Raw genomic sequence first — 18439 nt, 5'->3', positions numbered from 1 at the left:
AGCTTGTAGATCTGCTACATTAGGTAATTTTGTGTGACGCTGTAGCATGATCAAGTAAGGTTTTAATTTACGAAAACAAAACACAAAAAGTTAGAAAATGGAGTTAAGAGGTTTCTGCCCGACAGCAACGATATGCCTTCTAAATCCTCATAGTTTTCTGAAAAACCTATATGTTGCTAAATATAAAGCTAAAATCTAAAATGACACAGATGCTTTTCCAGGGTGTATATATATATATATATAATAACCAGCAAAAATCATTTATGGTGTTGGATTACCTATATTAGGCACATTTCAAGTCTGTGCAAGTTGATGTTCATCATACTGTACTGAATTTAACGGAATTCAAAAAATCTTAACCTACGGTATATATGCTCTGGAAAATAGTCAACAAGGAATGTCAAGTATAAAAGGCTAAACATGCCAGACGGCCGGTATGATCCTTTAAATGTGTTTGATACAAATCACATCCCTGTTTCTCAACAAAGTATTGTACAGTTTTCTCCGCTCCATCTTAGATTGTGCAAACATCATAATAATAAACCTTCATTCCCTGTTTCTTAATGAGCTGCAGCGTCCAATCCACCTAATAGCAGCACACTTCATAAAACAGCACATGATTGGGATTTATAGTTATATGATAACTGTCAAGATTTAACTTCACTCTATTCTGAAGTGACTTTAAACAGAAGCTCTCCAATTTAATTATTAGGAAAGAAAACCAAACGTTTCCATGGTCACAGAAGAAGAGATTGTCACGACCTCAAAAACAACAGGCTGTCTTCTCAGCAAGTCGACCGCAGAGCTCCAGAAGAGTCCTGGAAATGTTTTTGTGTGGTAAATAAATAAATACCACTGTGTCAAACTCACAAGTACATTAATTATTACCAGTGTTTGCTGTGTTTGAGAGAGGAACTGTTCACGTGAACAGAACAGAGATATGTTCACGCCAGTGTTGTTGACACGTGCTTCGTGGATGTTGCTTTCCTTTCAGCAATTGTTCTTGAACAATGATAACATTTAAAACTATGGTGAGTTCACCACCTGCAGTTATTTATCACATTCGTACATAAATGGTACATTCCATGAAGTACTGTACAATCTGTGTTGCTACCAGTGCAGTCTTTCTTCCCCCAGACAGATTATTGCAAGCTTGCGTATAACAAAGTCCTTGCATTGGGTTGCCAATGGCAAAATCACTGTTACATCTGCAGGGTGCTCTCCTTCATACACGCTGCTAGAAAACACCAGCCATTAAAGACATTTTAGAGCTACATTTTTCGTCTGCTGACAATGAGGTAAGCGTTCACAGGGTAAGGGACATGTAGGTTATCTCTGCACTGTTGTACTCGTATCTCCCACTCCATAGCTCCACACTTGCACTCCTACGGATGGGTCTCAGTTCCCGGCTCCTTCGGTGCCACCTGTACCACAGAAAACCGTGATCCCACGAAGAAGACCCCTCTGAGCTGCCTGGGGCAACACTACCCATGAGACCTCCTTCGTCGTCAGAACCTCCCATTACAAGCGGACCTTCTGCCGCGTCATCCAGCTCCATGGGTGCTAGGTCCAGTAATGGGATGTCTTCCGGATCAGGCGGCGATGGATCTAAATGTAAAGGATGTGGATCAGGGTAGGCCAGAGGATCCGGGTCAGTGGGGCTAAAGTCCGCATCCAGCGAACTGCCTGGGTCAGGTGACACTGGACTGGGAGGGGATATTGTGACTATGACCTGTGGCATCGGGTCTTGACAGAAATCGGTTTCTACTCCCTGAGACATATGAGCTATGTGATACTCTAAAGACGGATCCACCCATTCTTCGGACTGCGAGGAATCCGTCGGGCACACAGTGGCAGGGTCCAAGGTGGGTAGGGGCGAATCTGGATCATCTGATTGGTAGAGCGGTGGATCTAAATCTGAAGGATTGGAAGGAGAGTCACAGCTCAAGGTCATTGGGTCTGGTTCTGGGTCCATGAACACTGAGTCCAGATCATCTTGGTCAAGAGATGTCAGCATAACTAAGTCAAAGTGGACTAGATCAGCGTGGAATATAGGGGCTGTATCTAGTGGTTCTGGAACGGGCGGCCACTCTGGCTCCTGGGACAACGATTCAGTGGAGTCGGTAGTGTGTGGTTGAGGATCCACTGAGACAGGAGTAAAAGTTGAGTCCGAGGCTCTGGGCTCTGGAAGGGGGCTAATAGGATCTAAAGGTGAGTCCATCTCAGTTGGACTTGCAGGAGAGTCTGTGTCAAAGTGTTCTGACACCACAATAGATGGGCATTGGCTCTCTGATTCTGAAATAAATGAACAAACAGCACCGAGGTCAGGAGCAGATGCACCACTCGGGGAGATAGCGATCGGGTCTTGGTGAACTGGCTCAGGTGAACACGCTATGGACGAGTCTGAGGATTTTGGGTGTGAATCTGCAAAGCCCACTGGGTCCTGAGCCCCTGATTCTGGATTTGAGATTGGATCTGGCCTTTCCACAGTGATGACTTCCTGAGACTCTGAATCTGATGTGATGCCATCATCATGATCCTCTGGGGGAGACACGGTAAGTACAGGAACTGGATATGGCAGATGAACCGTAGCTCTGTCAAGCGGTTCTGAGTCTTGGGGTTTCACATCAAACAGGCAAGATGACACAGAATCTGACTGGTCTTCATTAGCTTCATCCGCAGATGTTAGTTCTGGAGAAAATAAGGTGTGTGATTTCCTTGGCTCCGGGTCTGGAGAACTCTCTGCGGGTGGCGTTGTGAAATCAGTAGCCAGTGGCTGGGAGGTGACCACATCTGGTGAAGTGCCCTCGACGTGTTCAAGCCGTTCTGGGGAGGACACAACAGGCGAATCTACGGTCTTGGGATGTGGTTGCATGGATTTAACAGAGCCTGGAAGTATTGGATCTAAAGAAATTGGTATGGCACTTTCCACGTACATCGACTGTGGAGAGGCCAGAATGCTGGGATCCATGGAGAGCTGTTTGGGCAGACGTCTCCGGGCCCCCATGTCCTTCCTCTGTTCACCCCCCTCTTCTGGACAGTTCACAGCTGCGTCGGCCGTGCTCTGACGGACCAGGACTTTGCTCCTGGCTTGAGTTCCCACGGACACTTTAGACACCTGGGGTTTCCTTGCTCTGGTAGACCCAGTGCCTTTATCAGCCCCCGAGGCTCCGAGCCCTGCACCCCTCGCCCCAGACCCTTCCCCAGCCCCGCCTGCCACGCCCCCACCTTGTGGAGACCAGGTGTTATAATGCTGTGTGAAGGTGTTAAAGTTACTGTTAAAGGCCCGCAGCTCTGTGCAGAGGTCCCTCCTGAGTTCAGCTAACTCTCGGCGCATGGCCGAGACCTCTTCCTTCCACTGCATGCTGATGGCCGCCGCCAAGGTGGCGGACTCTTTGATGCTGGCCTGGATGGCTTTGGGCGAGGGTCGCTCTGGGTCATGGACACTAGGCCTTGGGGACCTGAAGAGGCTCGGCGAGACCGGCGGCCCGGACACGGGTTTGGCCGTGGAGCCCAAACTATCTTGTTGGTAAAGTCTGTCTCGTCTGATGGGACAGCCTAGATCGTCGTGGGCCAATGGGGCCGTGTCCGAATCCTCCCCAGCACTGGCCCGGTCAGGTAAACAAGAGTCTTCCTGCACATAATTTCTGTCTGGAAGACAAATGTAAATATGTGTCTGTAATATGGCCACAGGTGTGAGGAGCTGGAGAGAATGTGCTTTTCAAGATAACATCAAGTCATGCACTGCATTATGAGTCAAAATAAGACCACGGAAGACATCAAAAAAACATTTAATGATAACCTCCCACCCTCCCCTTTTTGTCGTATTCAACCCCCTATAAATGTATTTTCTTTTTTAATATAATAATGTGGTTAAGAGTAATAATGTGGTTTATAATCGCATAAACCAATTGCAGAGTGTTTGTTGGAAACCAACAGCACACTGAATCAAAGCGTTCCCATTTTGACTCATTCCTGATCATAGTTTACACTGCCTTCTCAATCTTAATTTGTAGCATGCATTCTTCACATCTTTTCAATGCACAAAGCCCAAACCGCTGGCTCCCAGGAACACGTCACAGAGATGGACACTGCTACATGTGAACGAGGCATGAGAACATAGTCCTCATGTGCATGCTCTCCCTCTGGCAGGAACACAATGTGTACTTTGTGCAATGAAAAGAGGCAAATATGAGCAAAGCTTCCAAACCTCTCCCTGTAAGTCAGGAAGTATAGTATGAACCCTATTGAAAATGTGAGGTCCAATTTGACCCGTCTGTAAAGCAACCAATTGCCCCTCATTGAAAATGGTGGTCAAAATCTAACCCCTGTGTTCTGAAACATATCTTTTTTGAGTTTATTGAGAAAGCAGTGTAAGCATTTTAACCACATGAACCCTAGCATCCCTATTCTGGGCTAAATGCAGCGAAATGAGCCGATCTACCAGCTCAAACGTCAACATGACACAAACGTGATGATTTGTTAGCTTGTAGATCGGCTATTTTTGGCAGATACATTTTGGTGTTGAGGGAATAAAGGAGGGGACCAGGAATAGACCCATGGGGACCCTGGTCCACAGAGTATATGGGGTTTAAGTGGTTAAAGGTATGATTTATCTGTCACAAGCACATCTCCAGATGATCACACCTCTGAGCCCTCCCTGTCAAGCACACGGCTCTAGTTTCTGCATGAGTCTAATGTGGACATCAGCGCAATCCCATGGTGACTTCATTTCCAGACAACTTGTTCTTCATCTCTCCCCACATTCTTCATCTGTAATCCTCTGTGGATCCAGCAGTCATTCTGGGCATGAGTTGAAACCACCAGCTGGCTTACATTTTGTACCGCGGGCTCGTCGCCAGCAAACATGCGCCAGCCCAGACGTTTTTGGATTCACTGCGCTGTGCGTGGCTAACAAATGTGACCCTTTTGTTTCCGTTAAAGGCACAGTAATAACGTCTACCGTATGCCTGGACACAACAGTACGCGCCACTTCAGCGCGACCTCACATTTGTGCACATGACCTCAAGACCTTTGCAATGAGACAAAAGAATCTCTTTGGAAGTGAAGGTTACATGAGAGAAAACTGTGATGTCGAGTATATGGTGCGTTAAGAAGATGACAGACTTAACGTTTTGACCATTTCTCCACGCTTATGTTCAGCTTTTTCAGAGAAACTGCGAGTGCGCGTTCAAAACTGCCAAAGAGTGAAACAACATTGTTGAACAGAAAACACTTGCTCCCTTTTTTATAATTGGATGTTAATTCCACACAATGGTCCCTTCATGTTTTTTCAATAGGGTTCATAGCTTTACTCTCTGACGCATCCAATGAATGAGCAGATGACATACTGTATCCAACATACAGTAGGATGAATTGGCACAACTGACACACTGCAGCTATACAGTAATCAAGTGTCTATCAAAGAGAATGGGCACATATACAAGAGAGAGGCTCATGCAAAGATACTGTATGAAGCTGCTTCACTGGTGCAGTCTCACAGGTGACGTCTTATTGCCTAAACACAGTGGTTCCCAAACTTTCCCATGCCAAGGACCCCCAAATAGCTATAGCCTCTGGCTAATGGGAAATGGCTTTAAAAAACTAAAGTAAACTAAAAAGAATAGAATAGAAAATAGCCGATCTACAAGCTCACAACGCGTTGCTCGCTGCGATGCATTGTGAGCTTGTCATTTGGCTATTTTTGCTATCTTCAAATATTTTGGACAATGTTGCCAACATCTTATGAATTGAATTTGAATTGAATAAAACTAAAACAAGAAAAAGTATATAAGTATATATATATATCATTTATTTTTGTATTTATTTTTTTGTTTTTAGTGATTTATAATTTTTTCTTTCATTTCATCACCTTTACAATTGCCCCACCCACACAATCAGCTTGGGCACCGGGCTTCAGCTAACAGCATTACTGGCATATGCTGTACATATATGAAATATGACAGCCACGCTGTATAAACACAGACGTTCACTGCTTACCTGTGGTGGAGCGGATGGAGGTGACGGTGGAGGCCATGGGGGGGATGCAGTCATCGTCCTGGGAGTAGCCCGCCTGGATGGCTCTCAGGTAGCTGTGGCTCCGGGTCCTGAAGCAGCCGGGCAGGTCCAGGGCCTCCATGGCCTGGGACTCCACCTCGCTGAACACCGACTCACAGACCGACTCAAACTGGCCGTTCATCTCCGTCTCGCTCACCTGTGAGGGAGGGAGGGACAACTTACAATGTATGTAGACCAGGGGTCTTCAACGTTTTCAGGCCAAGGACCCCTTATTAGCTGAGAGAGAGATGAAGCAGGGACCCCCTCTAAATTGTATAAAATTGTGTTGCAGATTAAACTCTTTTTTTTTTTACTTGGTCTGCTCTTTTTTCCCTCTACACTAAACCTCTTTGCCAAAAATAGGCGATCTACAAGCTCCGCGAGGCGTTGTGAGCTTGTAGATCTGCTATTTTTGGCTAAAGTTCTCCTCATAAAAGAGATGCTAGGGTTCAAGTGGTTAATGTAAAACATATCATATCACACAAAGATTTGGCGGCCCCCCTGTAGTAACTCTGAGGACCCCCTGTTGAAGACCCCTGATTTAGACATTTATGATGACATGGTTTTCCCTAAGAGCAGTGGTTCTCAAACATTTTTACGAAAAGGACCTCCAAATTGATATCTATTTGGTTGCGGACCCCGATCTGAAAATATTTGCAAATGCAACGTTTTCAATTTTTCAAGATCTTTCAAAATGTTTCGAAAATAGCAGATCTACAAAATAGGTTTAAAGCTGATTTATATAACTGCAGTTATAGTGTAGAGTTCTCAACGGGCCAGGAAATTAAATCCCGCCCCAGCCCGGCCCAAATGAATTGAAGCCCCAGCCCTACCCGAGCCCTATAGCATAGCATACATTAATCAGCCTGAGCTCGACCCGGGAATTGTTTTTTAATTAATTAATGCCAGAAATGGCTGTGCGTCAGCAGAGGCTCAAAGCACTACGGGATGAGAGAGAGAAGAAAGAGAATGAAAGAGGGTCACATAATAATGAGGTTCATCTTCTTGGGAATATCATTCTATAACATTACTGGCAGTCGGCAAAGAACAAATCACACACAAATCACCATACGTTTTTCAGAAAACGGTTAGGATTCAGAAAGGCATTATTAAGGGATTTAGAATCGGCCTCAGGTCTAAATGGGTTAAAGTGGTTAAACAGCCCCTGGGACCCCCTCCAGGACCCCTGGGGGTATTCCCGGACCCCCGTTTGAGAACCAGGGCTCTAGAGTGACTTACACAGTGCAAGGTCAGAGGGAGAGACATTGTCAAACGAACAGGGTATGTGATCCACTTAACCACATGGACCCTACTCTGGGCATGTCATAATAGGCAAACGTTCAACAAAGAAATTGCAGATCCACAAGGTCATAACGCATTGATTGCGTTTGTGACACGTTGTGAGCTTGTAGATCAGCTATTTTGGTGTAGAGGGAAAAAAGGAGGTGGCCAAGTACATTGTTAATAACAACCGGGATATCATTTCCAGCTGGCTGATTTCTCGGGGAAAAAATAAAAAAGTATTTATATACAGTATATATTTCACAGTGATGAGGAGTCAAAGGTATTATGAAATACCTTTGAGTTAACAGCTATTATGAGTCAAAGGTATTATGAAATACCTTTGAGTTAACAGCTATTATGAGTCAAAGGTATTACCTTTGAGTAAACAGGTATTATGAGTCAAAGGTATTATGAAACAAAGTGTTTTTTACAGAGCTTACAGATGTGTGATTGTTTTGTTTTAGTTTTTTGTATGAACATCACCTGGCATTTGTTTTATGGTGCTTGGCTGATTTAGTTTAGGGGCTGTAAAGCCTTGTAAATCATAAAATGAGATATTGACTTGGATCAAATCAGGACCACGTTGTCCAGCCATAAGAACTATATGAGCATTCTGAAGAAGGGCTTGGCCTGATAAATTGTTTCGCCAATCTTGACAAGAGCTATTATTTTCTAACGATTGTTAACCCATTAAGATTGGGGAAAGCATCTCAGTCATTTTAAGATTTCTGTGGCTATTCAAAAAATAGCAGATATACAAGCTCATAGCGCGGTGAGCTTGTAGATCTGTTATTTTTGAAAAATTGTGAAAATGTGTCAAAATCTTTGAATATATATATATTTTTAAAGCGAACATTTGTAACTCAAATCTTTGCTTCTGGGGGTCCCTGGAGCAAAACATTTTCAGATGGGGGTCCACGGCCAAATACATATCTAACGTATGTTGCTATGTCAGTGGTGCTCAAACTTTTTCATGTCAAGGACCTCCCAAAATTAAATGTATTTGGCCGCGGACCCCCCATCTGAAAATATTTTGTTTGTAGAGCTGCTATTTTTGAATATCCCATAGAAATCTGACGCGTTCCCGGATTGAATGGGTTAAAAAAAATCCTAAGACGTGCATGGTTGTGATTCAGGGAACAGGGCTGTGCTCTCGGTTAGAAGTAGGTTGATGGTTATCGCCTCCTTTCCCATTCCACAATGTTGAGGAACCGAAGATAGCAATCTTGTTCTATTGCTAGATGTTTTTATCTTCTAATGGCCTTGTGGTGAGGTTAAAGCTGCAGACAGCCTGGGAATTAGTACGAATGAGGTCAAACTCTTAACCATTTCAACTCTATATATATATATATATCGCCTCTGTCGGTCGGGTGGAAGCCTCATATGTCCAAAACTGTTACTTTTCAGGATTCAAATTCAAAGCGTGAAACGCGTCGCTTCGCGCAGCGTTTCGAGCTTTGTAGATTCTGCTATTTTTGATGCTTTTGTGTGACGCTGTAGTATGATCAAGTAGGGCGTCAATGTACGAAAAAACACAAAAAGTTAAAATATGGAGATAAGAGGTTCCTGCCCGACAGACGACAGCAACGATATATAATGTACTTAGTTGATTGGAATCCCCCAGGAGTCTATACAAGGCCCTATCCTTTTTTCTTCTCTACACTAAATATCTTTGACGAAATTAGCCGACATGCAGCTCGTCGCTGGAGCAATGTTGCCATGTCTGCTTATCATGTCGCGTTGTGAGCTTGTTTAGATCAGCCATTTTCAAATATCCGATGGATATAGGTTACAAGTGCTAAAACATTTGGCTTTTTTGGGAGGGACTTGTTTCCAGCTGAAACAGTGCGACTTGTAGTAGGCGTTTATAATGGCATATGGTTATATATCACATTTCACAAGACTTTGTACTACATTGTAGATCAGTGGTTCTCAAACTTGTTCATGTCAAGGACCCCCAAATTGACACTTATTAGCCCGCGGACCCCCATTTCAAAAGATATGCCAGAGACCCCCATAAGAGAAGATTTTTTTTACAGCTCTAGCAGTGATTCACAATCATTTTAATTTCAAGGACCCCCAGTTTGACATGCATTAGGGCTACAGACCCCCATTTAATGCCATTTCTATCACTTGGACCGCAATTTATATTGTAAAATCTATGTCAATTTAACTCTGAGAGTGTACAAATGGAACCAAATGGACCCGTTAGGGTCCATTTGGTTCCATTTGTACACTCTCAGAGTTACAGACCCACAAGGGTCCATTTGGTGCCTAATCTATCATTTAGCTGGGGACCCCCTGGAACTCCCTAAAGGACCCCTGGGGGTCCTCGGACCCCACTTTGAGAACCAATGGTATACTGTATACACTCACCTGGCTCACTTGGCTCACACAGCTGGCCTGGCTGAGCGTGCTGACGGCCCGCATGTAGCTCTGGTTTCTGGAGCGGAACTTGGGAGAGTTGTAGTTACCGGAGGAGGGGTCCAGGACGATGCTGGGATGATGATGATGATGATGATGATGCATGTCTCGGGCATTCTGCAAGTGGTAGCTCTGACTGAACGGACAGAGAAGACCACAGTCACTGTGATATACAAAGCTTAAAGAGGATTATTTATTAGCCCCCCGTTTGGAACCTCACCCTCCACGATATGTAGCTCCGAGTTGAGGTTCCTGCTTTGTAGGATGCCGGCAGAGTGTGACACACCGGCCGAACGGTGGCCATCAGTACCGATTATTTTTACCTTTTTCTGCACATCGTATCCAAAAAGTGCTCTCAGATGTTTGTATTTTTTGCGGTCAAGAAAATGTAAGCGACGGGTTGAAACAAGCGTTTTAAATCAGGGGTCTTCAACGTTTTCAGGCCAAGGACCCCCTAGCTGAGAAAGAGATGAAGCAAGGACCCCCTACTCTATATTGTATAAAATTGTGTTTCAGATTACAGATCTTACTTAGTCTGCTCTTTTTTCCCTCTACACCTATAGCCTCTTTGCCAAAAATAGCCAATCTACAAGCTCTCAACGCCTCGCAGCGCGAGGCGTTGAGAGCTTGTAGATCTGCTATTTTCGGCTAATGTTCTCCTCAGAAAAGGAATTCTAGGGTTCAAGTAGATAATGTAAAAAAACTAAATCATATCACACAAAGATTTGGCGGACCCCCTATAGTAGCTCTGAGGACCCTAGGGGTCCCGGACCCCCTGTTGAAGACCCCTGGTTTAAATCGCTTTTTTAGTCAGACTACGAAGGGGAACCTCATCTCAGAGCTACACAGTATATAGTGGAGGGAAAGGTTTCCGATCTGAGCCAAAAGAGGATTGTATCAACGTCAACATAATAAGCACCACACCTTGACAAGGTGGTTAAGTCAAGGCGCATAATACCACATTGCGCCCTTAATTAACATATGGACACTTCCCCATGTGTAAAATATCCTGGCAAGTCTTATTACTTAAGTGTTTGCGCTCAGCGCATCTTGCATAATAGGGATTGCGCATAAGATGGTGGCGTTATCACCTAATTATCACCAACGACGTGGATTTAAGACGTGCACAATAGGGTCGTCAGTCTCACGTCTAGTAAGATATTATCATTTACATGCTTTCTGTCTCTAACCCAATGAAGTGTTCCTGTGAGCTGTGAGTGGCATTAGTCTACATGTTGTTTAGGCAACGCTAATCGACATTTAAAAGACAATGGTGTCCCCGCTGCTATCCAGCTGTGTGGGTGAGTTGGTGTTAAACCCCGAGGGAAGGCAGTGGCCAATGAAATCGCAGGAAAAAAAACGAAACATTTTATCTCAAGTCCGTTTGTGTGGCAGGTCGGCTAAGTGCTAAGCAGGTCAATTAGACATAATTCAAGTGGTAAACAAGTCATTTGATTATAGCTATAACACAGGTGCAGCAAACATAACAAAAAACAATTAAGTGCTATTAAGAAGAAGCAGCTGAACTTGCACGGTGGAGACTGATTATGACATTGTCTCCGAGGAGGGCTGCTAGCTTTTCTCTCTCCACTCTTCACTGAAATCGTTGCTCGACAGTGTTGAACAGCATCCCTGAAAACGGCCAATTCGATTTGCCATTGTGCTGAAGCATCCAATCAATGCTTGGAAATGAGGGAATTGCAAATAAGGAGCCTAGTTAGCGAGCAAAGCACTTCTGAGAGAGAAATCCCGGGGTCGTCCGGGTCAATTCGATTGAGAAAGAATATACACAGCTCGTGGAAAGTAGAGAGAAATGTGGAGCAGATAGGAAAACAGAAATAGATAAAAAGCTGAGAAGATTATATGGAGTGACACACGCTATATACGGCTACAAAAGAGAGTTCACCTTTTGCCAGATCTAATTCTACTGTCAGACAAGGACGAGTGACTTTTTTACCATATTTTTTATTGAGCCTAAAGCTGGTATTTGTCTGCATGGAAAAAGGTCAGCGTTATTAAAAGTCCCCCGATCCATCTTTGCCATTGTCATAGCGAGGCATTGTGTATTTGCAGAGCAATATCAAGCCTTCTGAAAGTGCTCCCAGAGCTACCATCCATGAGAGAGACACCGCAGGGGGAAATGATGAAGATAATAATTCCATCGTAAACATCGATACGTTTCTTATCGGATCACAGAGTCTCAGAAGCACCACCGATAATAATAACACAACAGTCCTTCAAGCTTTATGACCACCAGGAATGCGTGGGATAGTGTGTCGTTGCTATGAGGTTAGCGGTACGCTAACAGGTACAGTGTGTTTGCTGTGCCTAATTGTGCTTGTGGCAGTGTGAAGGGGACGGGGGGACAGGGGGGTCGCCCCAGGTGAACCTCTCATTGTGCCAGTGTGAAGGGGACGGGGGGGGGACGGGCGGGGGGGGTCGCCCCAGGTGAACCTCTCATTGACTGCTGTTGACTGTTTGCTCTGTGAGTCATAGCTGTCTGAAGAGCAGAGAGCCAGCTGGCCGATATATAGGCAGTGGTGGAAAGTAACTGAGTACATGTACTCAAGTACTGTACTTATTATTTACTTTACTGGAATATCTCAGAGGCAAATATTGTATTTTTACTCCGCTGCAATTATTTGAAAACTTCAATTACTAGTTACTTTGTAGATTTTGATAATTATTACAAAACATACACCACTTCATGCCTATATACTTTTTCAAATGATTTTTAAAAGTTGTGCAAGATGCGACATTCTGCATAATGAGTAATTTTACTTTTGGTACTTTAAGTATATTTTGTTGCAGTATTTGTTCTACATTGCAGTATTGATACTTCTACTTAAGTACTTCTTCCACCACTGCTGCTGATAGGAGGCCAGACCACTGCAAGGTGGCAGCGAATGAGGGAGAGCGAGGGGGAGGGGGGGTTCGGGGGGGAGAGCGAGCTTGCATTCACCTTAAGTCTGCAGCGAAATTGGTGATGTAGTTACGCATGTCACTGTTGATGTTATCCAAACGGTAAGCGCTGTGGGCAAAAAGAACAAAGGGACAGTTAACTGCTGGGTCCACAAAAGTGGCGAGTTTGGATGGAGGTGTGGAGGGTGTTTGAGGGGGTCTGGTGGTCTGTATGGTGGTCTGTGGGGTGAATGTTTGCGTGGGCGATTTCACCAATATGCTGCAAACATTAGGGTGACACAGGAATTCTGGATCAATCGGTGAATTGATGGGACAATAGTGTTGGTGGCGATGGAGGTTAATGCTTTAATGTACATGATTTCATGGGGAGAAGTACCACAGCACTCGGTCGGTCGGTGGTAAGGTGATTCTGCCAACGAGCACAGGGATCAGACCAATAGTTAGATTAGACCAATAGTAGATCAATAGTTATACTAAGTAGGCATTGACTTTTTACAGGGGCCAGTTTTGAATCGCAGCTGTCTATTTGAAAGAGAAGTGCTCTTTTAGAGTGGTTTTGAAGGGGAGTAGGGATTTACACTCCTTTAAGACTGTTGGTAGGGCATTCCACATTTTTTGTGGCATAGCAGGAGAACAAATGTAACCCCTTGTTTGAGCCAAATCTGGGTTGAACGTGATTAGTAAAGCTCCCTCTGCTGTTGTGATTGTGGACGTTATTAACGTTTTTGAAGTAGTTTGACAGGTACATGGGTGTCTTTGTGGTGTAGTGTATCTTGTAGACCAGGCCCATTACAAGTTGCTGAACTCTGTCCTCTACCCTGAGCCATCCGACCCTAGCAAAATGAGCAGGGGTTAGATGAGTTGTAGGCCGAGCAGTAGCCCGACCAGTTTGTTTTGGGATGTCTGGAGCCTTTGTGGTGCTATGGTACCATGAGGTGCATGCATAGTCGATCGGTTGATTTAGCTGGGAGACAGAGTTGTCTGGTCATGATGATGTCCAATAAATCGAACTCACACAGACATAGATAGAAGGAACGTGATGCCAGGTGCATTATGAGTTTGGATGGATAATTGTGTTGAATTGTGAATATGAATGTGCTGTAAGAATAGCAATAATGTGACAATGTTATCAGTGGCAATCCCAAAATGAAACAACTAGCACTTTCAAACAAGATTTGCACTTAAACACAATCTGTTCCAAAGACAAATTAGACACATGACTCCTCTAATGTCTTCCTCGAAGAATGAAACATAGTAAACTTTTTAGCTAGATGAAAGGACAGCAGTTAAGACACAGAGGCCCCTTTTCCATCAAAAGACCTTTGGTTCTAGAACTGTCTCCTTTCTAAATCCTTGGAACCTTGGTGCTTTCATGGAACCAGCCGCGAACCGGCAACCCCATTGCCCCAGGTTCGATTCCAATTGCAGTTGCAGTTCTTTTTCTTTCATTTTCGCTTGATTCTGCCACTGTTTATATCACATCTTCCAACCTGCAGAATAGTGACACGCCCACTTTGGTTCCCAGTTCAGGGAAAGAAAAAACGTATTTTTTTGGTTCCAGTTCAGAACCAACCTTTAGGGTTCTAAACCAATTCATTTTCAGTGGAAACACTGAACATTAGGTGGGAAAAACAGATATTGTATAGGTTTGATGTTCAGTTGAGTTCAGGAACAGGAGTGTGCTGTGGAAAGCGTCATCATTTCATCACCTTCACCTGTTATAATGTCTCAGACTGCTGCTATCGCTCTTCTATTGAACATTAAAGTACAGAAAGATGGAAATCTCATGTCGGCCCTTTATTCCGTCTACCGTTGCTGCCGGTGAAGGTGCTTCTCTGTAGTTAAACAAAAGGATTTGACTGTGGGCAAGCGCTCTGTGGATCTGTGTATAGTTTAAATATTATGAAAAATGTGCTGATAGTTCTGAAGAGATGAGGCAGAGGCACCAAACGTATCATTTGATGGTACAGGAACAGAACAGAACAGAACAGAACAGAACAGAACAGAACAGAACAGAACAGAACAGAACAGAACAGAACAGAACAGAACAGAACAGAACAGAACAGAACACATACGTAGGAGAAGTGCAATGCTGAAGTGTGGGAGGAAAGGCTCTTACATGGAGCAGGCTGAAATTGTAAATACATTACTGGAGGTTTTTGAAAGTAGGGCAAACAAAAGGGACATTACGGCGTTGTGGGCTCGAGTCCCGAACCCGACGGCCTTTGCTGCACGTCACCCCCCATCTCTCTCCCCATTCATCAGCCTACTATCCTATCCTATCAATAAAGGCATAAAAGCCACAAAAAAAATGTATATATTTGGTGTAGAGCCCAGTCTTAGAGCCCAGGGGGAGACTCTGGTCAACCAAGTGTAGAGGGTTGAAGTGGCTAATAAGTGTCAGACAATGTCATGAGTAAATAAGCATTACAGAGAGAAATGTAAACCACAAAATGTATTGGTGTATATACAATATATATACGATATCATAATAACTGACTTAACATTGCAAATCAATGCGATATGCCCAGTGAACAAAAGTGTTGGGGGCAGGAGGAGGAGGGGGGGGGGGGGGGGGGGGGGGGGGGGTTGGTTGATGCGTTACACGTCAGCAAATCAATGCACTGGAATCCTGCACCGACCTTGAGATCCGAGAGAGACTCTTCTTACAAAATGTAGCCTGAATGAATAATTACTTTCTGGCAAATCAGGAGTTATTGAATGCATTTGCCTGCATTATAATTTTGATTAATTGCAACTACTCCCAGAGGCTAATTGTGTTGGGAGGGGGGGAGGGGGGAGGCATAAATGAATCTGAGTTATTTTAGCTCCCAAAATAGCCCGGATTGATTGGCTAGTGGCACTCACAGCCTGGACTGCACCCCTAGGAGACATCATACACTTTGAAGCACAACTTAGTTTGGCAGACAGATGGCAGTCGTTGATACAGTGCGTGTGTGTGCGCACGTGTGTGTGTGTGTGTGTGTGTGTGCGCACGTGTGTGTGTGTGTGTGTGTGTGTGTGTGCGTGCGTGCGTGCGTGCGTGCGTGCATGCATGCGTGTGTGCGTGCGTGTGTGTGCGTGTGTGTGCGTGCTTGTATCAGTGATTGATTTCACGTACGCATCTCGCTGAGGGACTAATGCTTGACTTCATGTCACTCTGCGCCCATCATCATGAATACATTAATTTGACATCTTCGGCGGCTGTAAATGCCTGATTGATACTTTCCTCCCCATGTCACGCGCCGCAAATTAATAGCAGATCTACAAGCTCACAACACATCTTGGTGGTGTGACGCGTTGTAGATCTGTGGGCTTGTAGATCGGCTATTTTCGATGCCTGACACTGGCACTCGACTGAGTATAAGTCAGGCTTAGACTCTAAGTGTCGTGGCAGGAACACTGACATGTCACTGTGGAGTTGTAACAGAGGGGTGGCTCTGAAATTATATTTAATGAAAAGTTCAAAATAAAAAATCAACATCCCAGCGCCTCTGTGCACAGTTCAGCTGAAAGGTCCTCTGACTGTGATGAATTCTTTATGAATTATGAGAAGAAAGAGGAAATGGGATGACCCTGTCATCTGGGAGAGAGAGAGAGAGAGAGAGAGAGAGAGAGAGAGAGAGAGAGAGAGAGAGAGAGAGAGAGAGAGATGCAGACAGGTCTGTTTTTCTCCTTAACATCATTAACCCCCCACTTCCAAAAGATCCATTCTGGTTCGGTCTCAACGAGCACCATGAGAGCCTTCATGTCTGGTACCACTCGTACCGTGACACTGTCACACTGTGACCATCTCATACCGGCCCTCAAAGTCCTCAAAGAAAACAAAACAACCCCCCAAAAATCTACATCTTATTATGTGAATGCTTTTTAGGGAAAGTAATTTAACTCGACTCCAATTCATTCATTAGTAATGAATAAGTATGTACCATTTGAATACATACCTGCATTACATCTGTATGTACTCAAACGTTTATAATGTAACAGTGAAACAGTCTGCCATGGATCCATATTTATAACATAATGCAATGAGCCCTATTTTGCGTGGCGTCTTATGCCATATGACTAATCTTATTAGGCTTTGTTTAATATATTTATATAGCGAAAATAGCCATTCTACAGTGACACGTTGTGAGCCTGTAGATCAGCTATTTTTTGTTTTTCAAAATGAAAAATGGCTAATAAGATTGGTCATAAGGCATAAGATGCCGCACAAAATAGGGAATGATTGATAATGTGAGTGATGACAGTGTTGATTTCGTCGACTAAAACTATGACGAAAAATGTTCATCGACTACTTTTCTCACTTAAGAAAACTGAATAAAAGCTATGATGACTGAAACTATGACTAAATATATTGACAATATCGTCAACAAATAAAAACTAGCGTAAAATGTTAGTGAGGGACTAGTGGAGAAGAGATCCAGTATGGAAATCCATTAAAAGACAAGTCATGTTATGTTTGGTTGCGCTCGGGTGTTGTGCACTGAAAATAGCTGATCTACATGCTCACAACGCATCGCGCTGCAACGTGTTGTGAGCTTGTAGATCGGCTATTTTCAGCATGCAATCAAGTGTAAAATCAGCCATTGCGACGCCATCAAGGCACCGCCAAAATACATTTTAGTCGACTAAATCAACTGTAGATTTAGTCGACTATAATCTTATGATATTTAGTCGACTAAAAATAGACAAAAAATATGACTAAAACTAAATGGAATTTGATTGAAAAGACTATGACTAAAACTGAATCAAAATTTGCTGTCAAAATCAACACTAGAGTGATACAGTACAGCTGAAAAAAACCAACAGTCCAATGTGTGGCCCTTCACTCACTTCATCAAAGTCAGTATGCCCCCCCCCCCCCCAGATGAGCAGCAGCACCCACGAGGAACATCCTGCTGTTTAGAACAAATCCCTCAACAAGCTCCCCATAATACTCCACTGAGGCCACACACACACACACACACACACACACACACACACACACACACACACACACACACACACACACACACACACACACACACACACACACACACACACACACACACACACACACACACACACACACACACAGTGATCCATACTGGTCAATAGCTTTCCCTTTCAGCTGGGAACCAGCATGGCTCTCAGCCTAACCACTGGGAGAGCCCATTATTATCATCATACAATAACAGAGACTGATGGGCCCCGTCCACCACGGCATCCTCATAAATCACTGCCCCGTTTACAGGTCATTCATAATAATGGACAGTGGAGAGAGAAGAGAGCAGCACGATCGGTGTGTCCCCCCCCCCCCCCCCCCCCCCAAAAAAAGAAGTGGTGGATAGTAACTAAGTACAGTTGTATTTCCAATTTTCAATACTTTTACTTCTACTCCACTACATCTCAGAGGCAAACGTTTAACTCCACTGCAATTATTTGAAAACTTTAGGTACATGTTACTTTGTAGATTCTGATTATTATTACAACTCATACAGTAACCACTTCAGCCCTGTATATACTTTGGCTATTTGAAAATAGCTGATCTACAAGCTCGCAACGCATCACTTTGCGATGCGTATTTTTTTTATTTTTAATATACATCCTATATTACAATTGAGAAAAGTCAGCACTTCCTGTCCCCCGCTGAAGCCACCCCCCTGGTGCCAAATCATGTGCGCACCGGTGTTGCAATGAACCTCTACACGCTCTACTGTCTCTGTCTCCGATGTGCGGGCCAGGCTACTAGACAGGAGGGCCGCGTAGC

At 44.1% G+C, this 18439-nt stretch overlaps 1 protein-coding gene across 1 annotated transcript in view; it reads right to left on the bottom strand.

Annotated features, from left to right (window-relative positions):
* Positions 1-18439, bottom strand: part of dlgap2a (discs, large homolog-associated protein 2a) — a 304056-nt gene that overhangs the window by 44159 nt on the left and 241458 nt on the right. The window contains exons 6-8 of the mRNA XM_084045680.1: positions 12728-12796; positions 9727-9901; positions 6001-6214 (exon numbers count right to left, since the gene is read on the bottom strand). Of these exons, the coding sequence (XP_083901806.1) occupies positions 6001-6214; positions 9727-9901; positions 12728-12796 (458 nt within the window). The remainder of the gene's footprint in view (positions 1-6000; positions 6215-9726; positions 9902-12727; positions 12797-18439) is intronic.

This window comes from Gymnoscopelus microlampas (assembly GCF_963454915.1).
Source record: "Gymnoscopelus microlampas genome assembly, chromosome: 20".
Classification (NCBI taxonomy): Eukaryota; Metazoa; Chordata; class Actinopteri; order Myctophiformes; family Myctophidae; genus Gymnoscopelus; species Gymnoscopelus microlampas.
The sequence above is the reverse complement of the archived record's forward strand: the minus strand, read 5'-3'. Positions and strand labels throughout refer to the sequence as shown.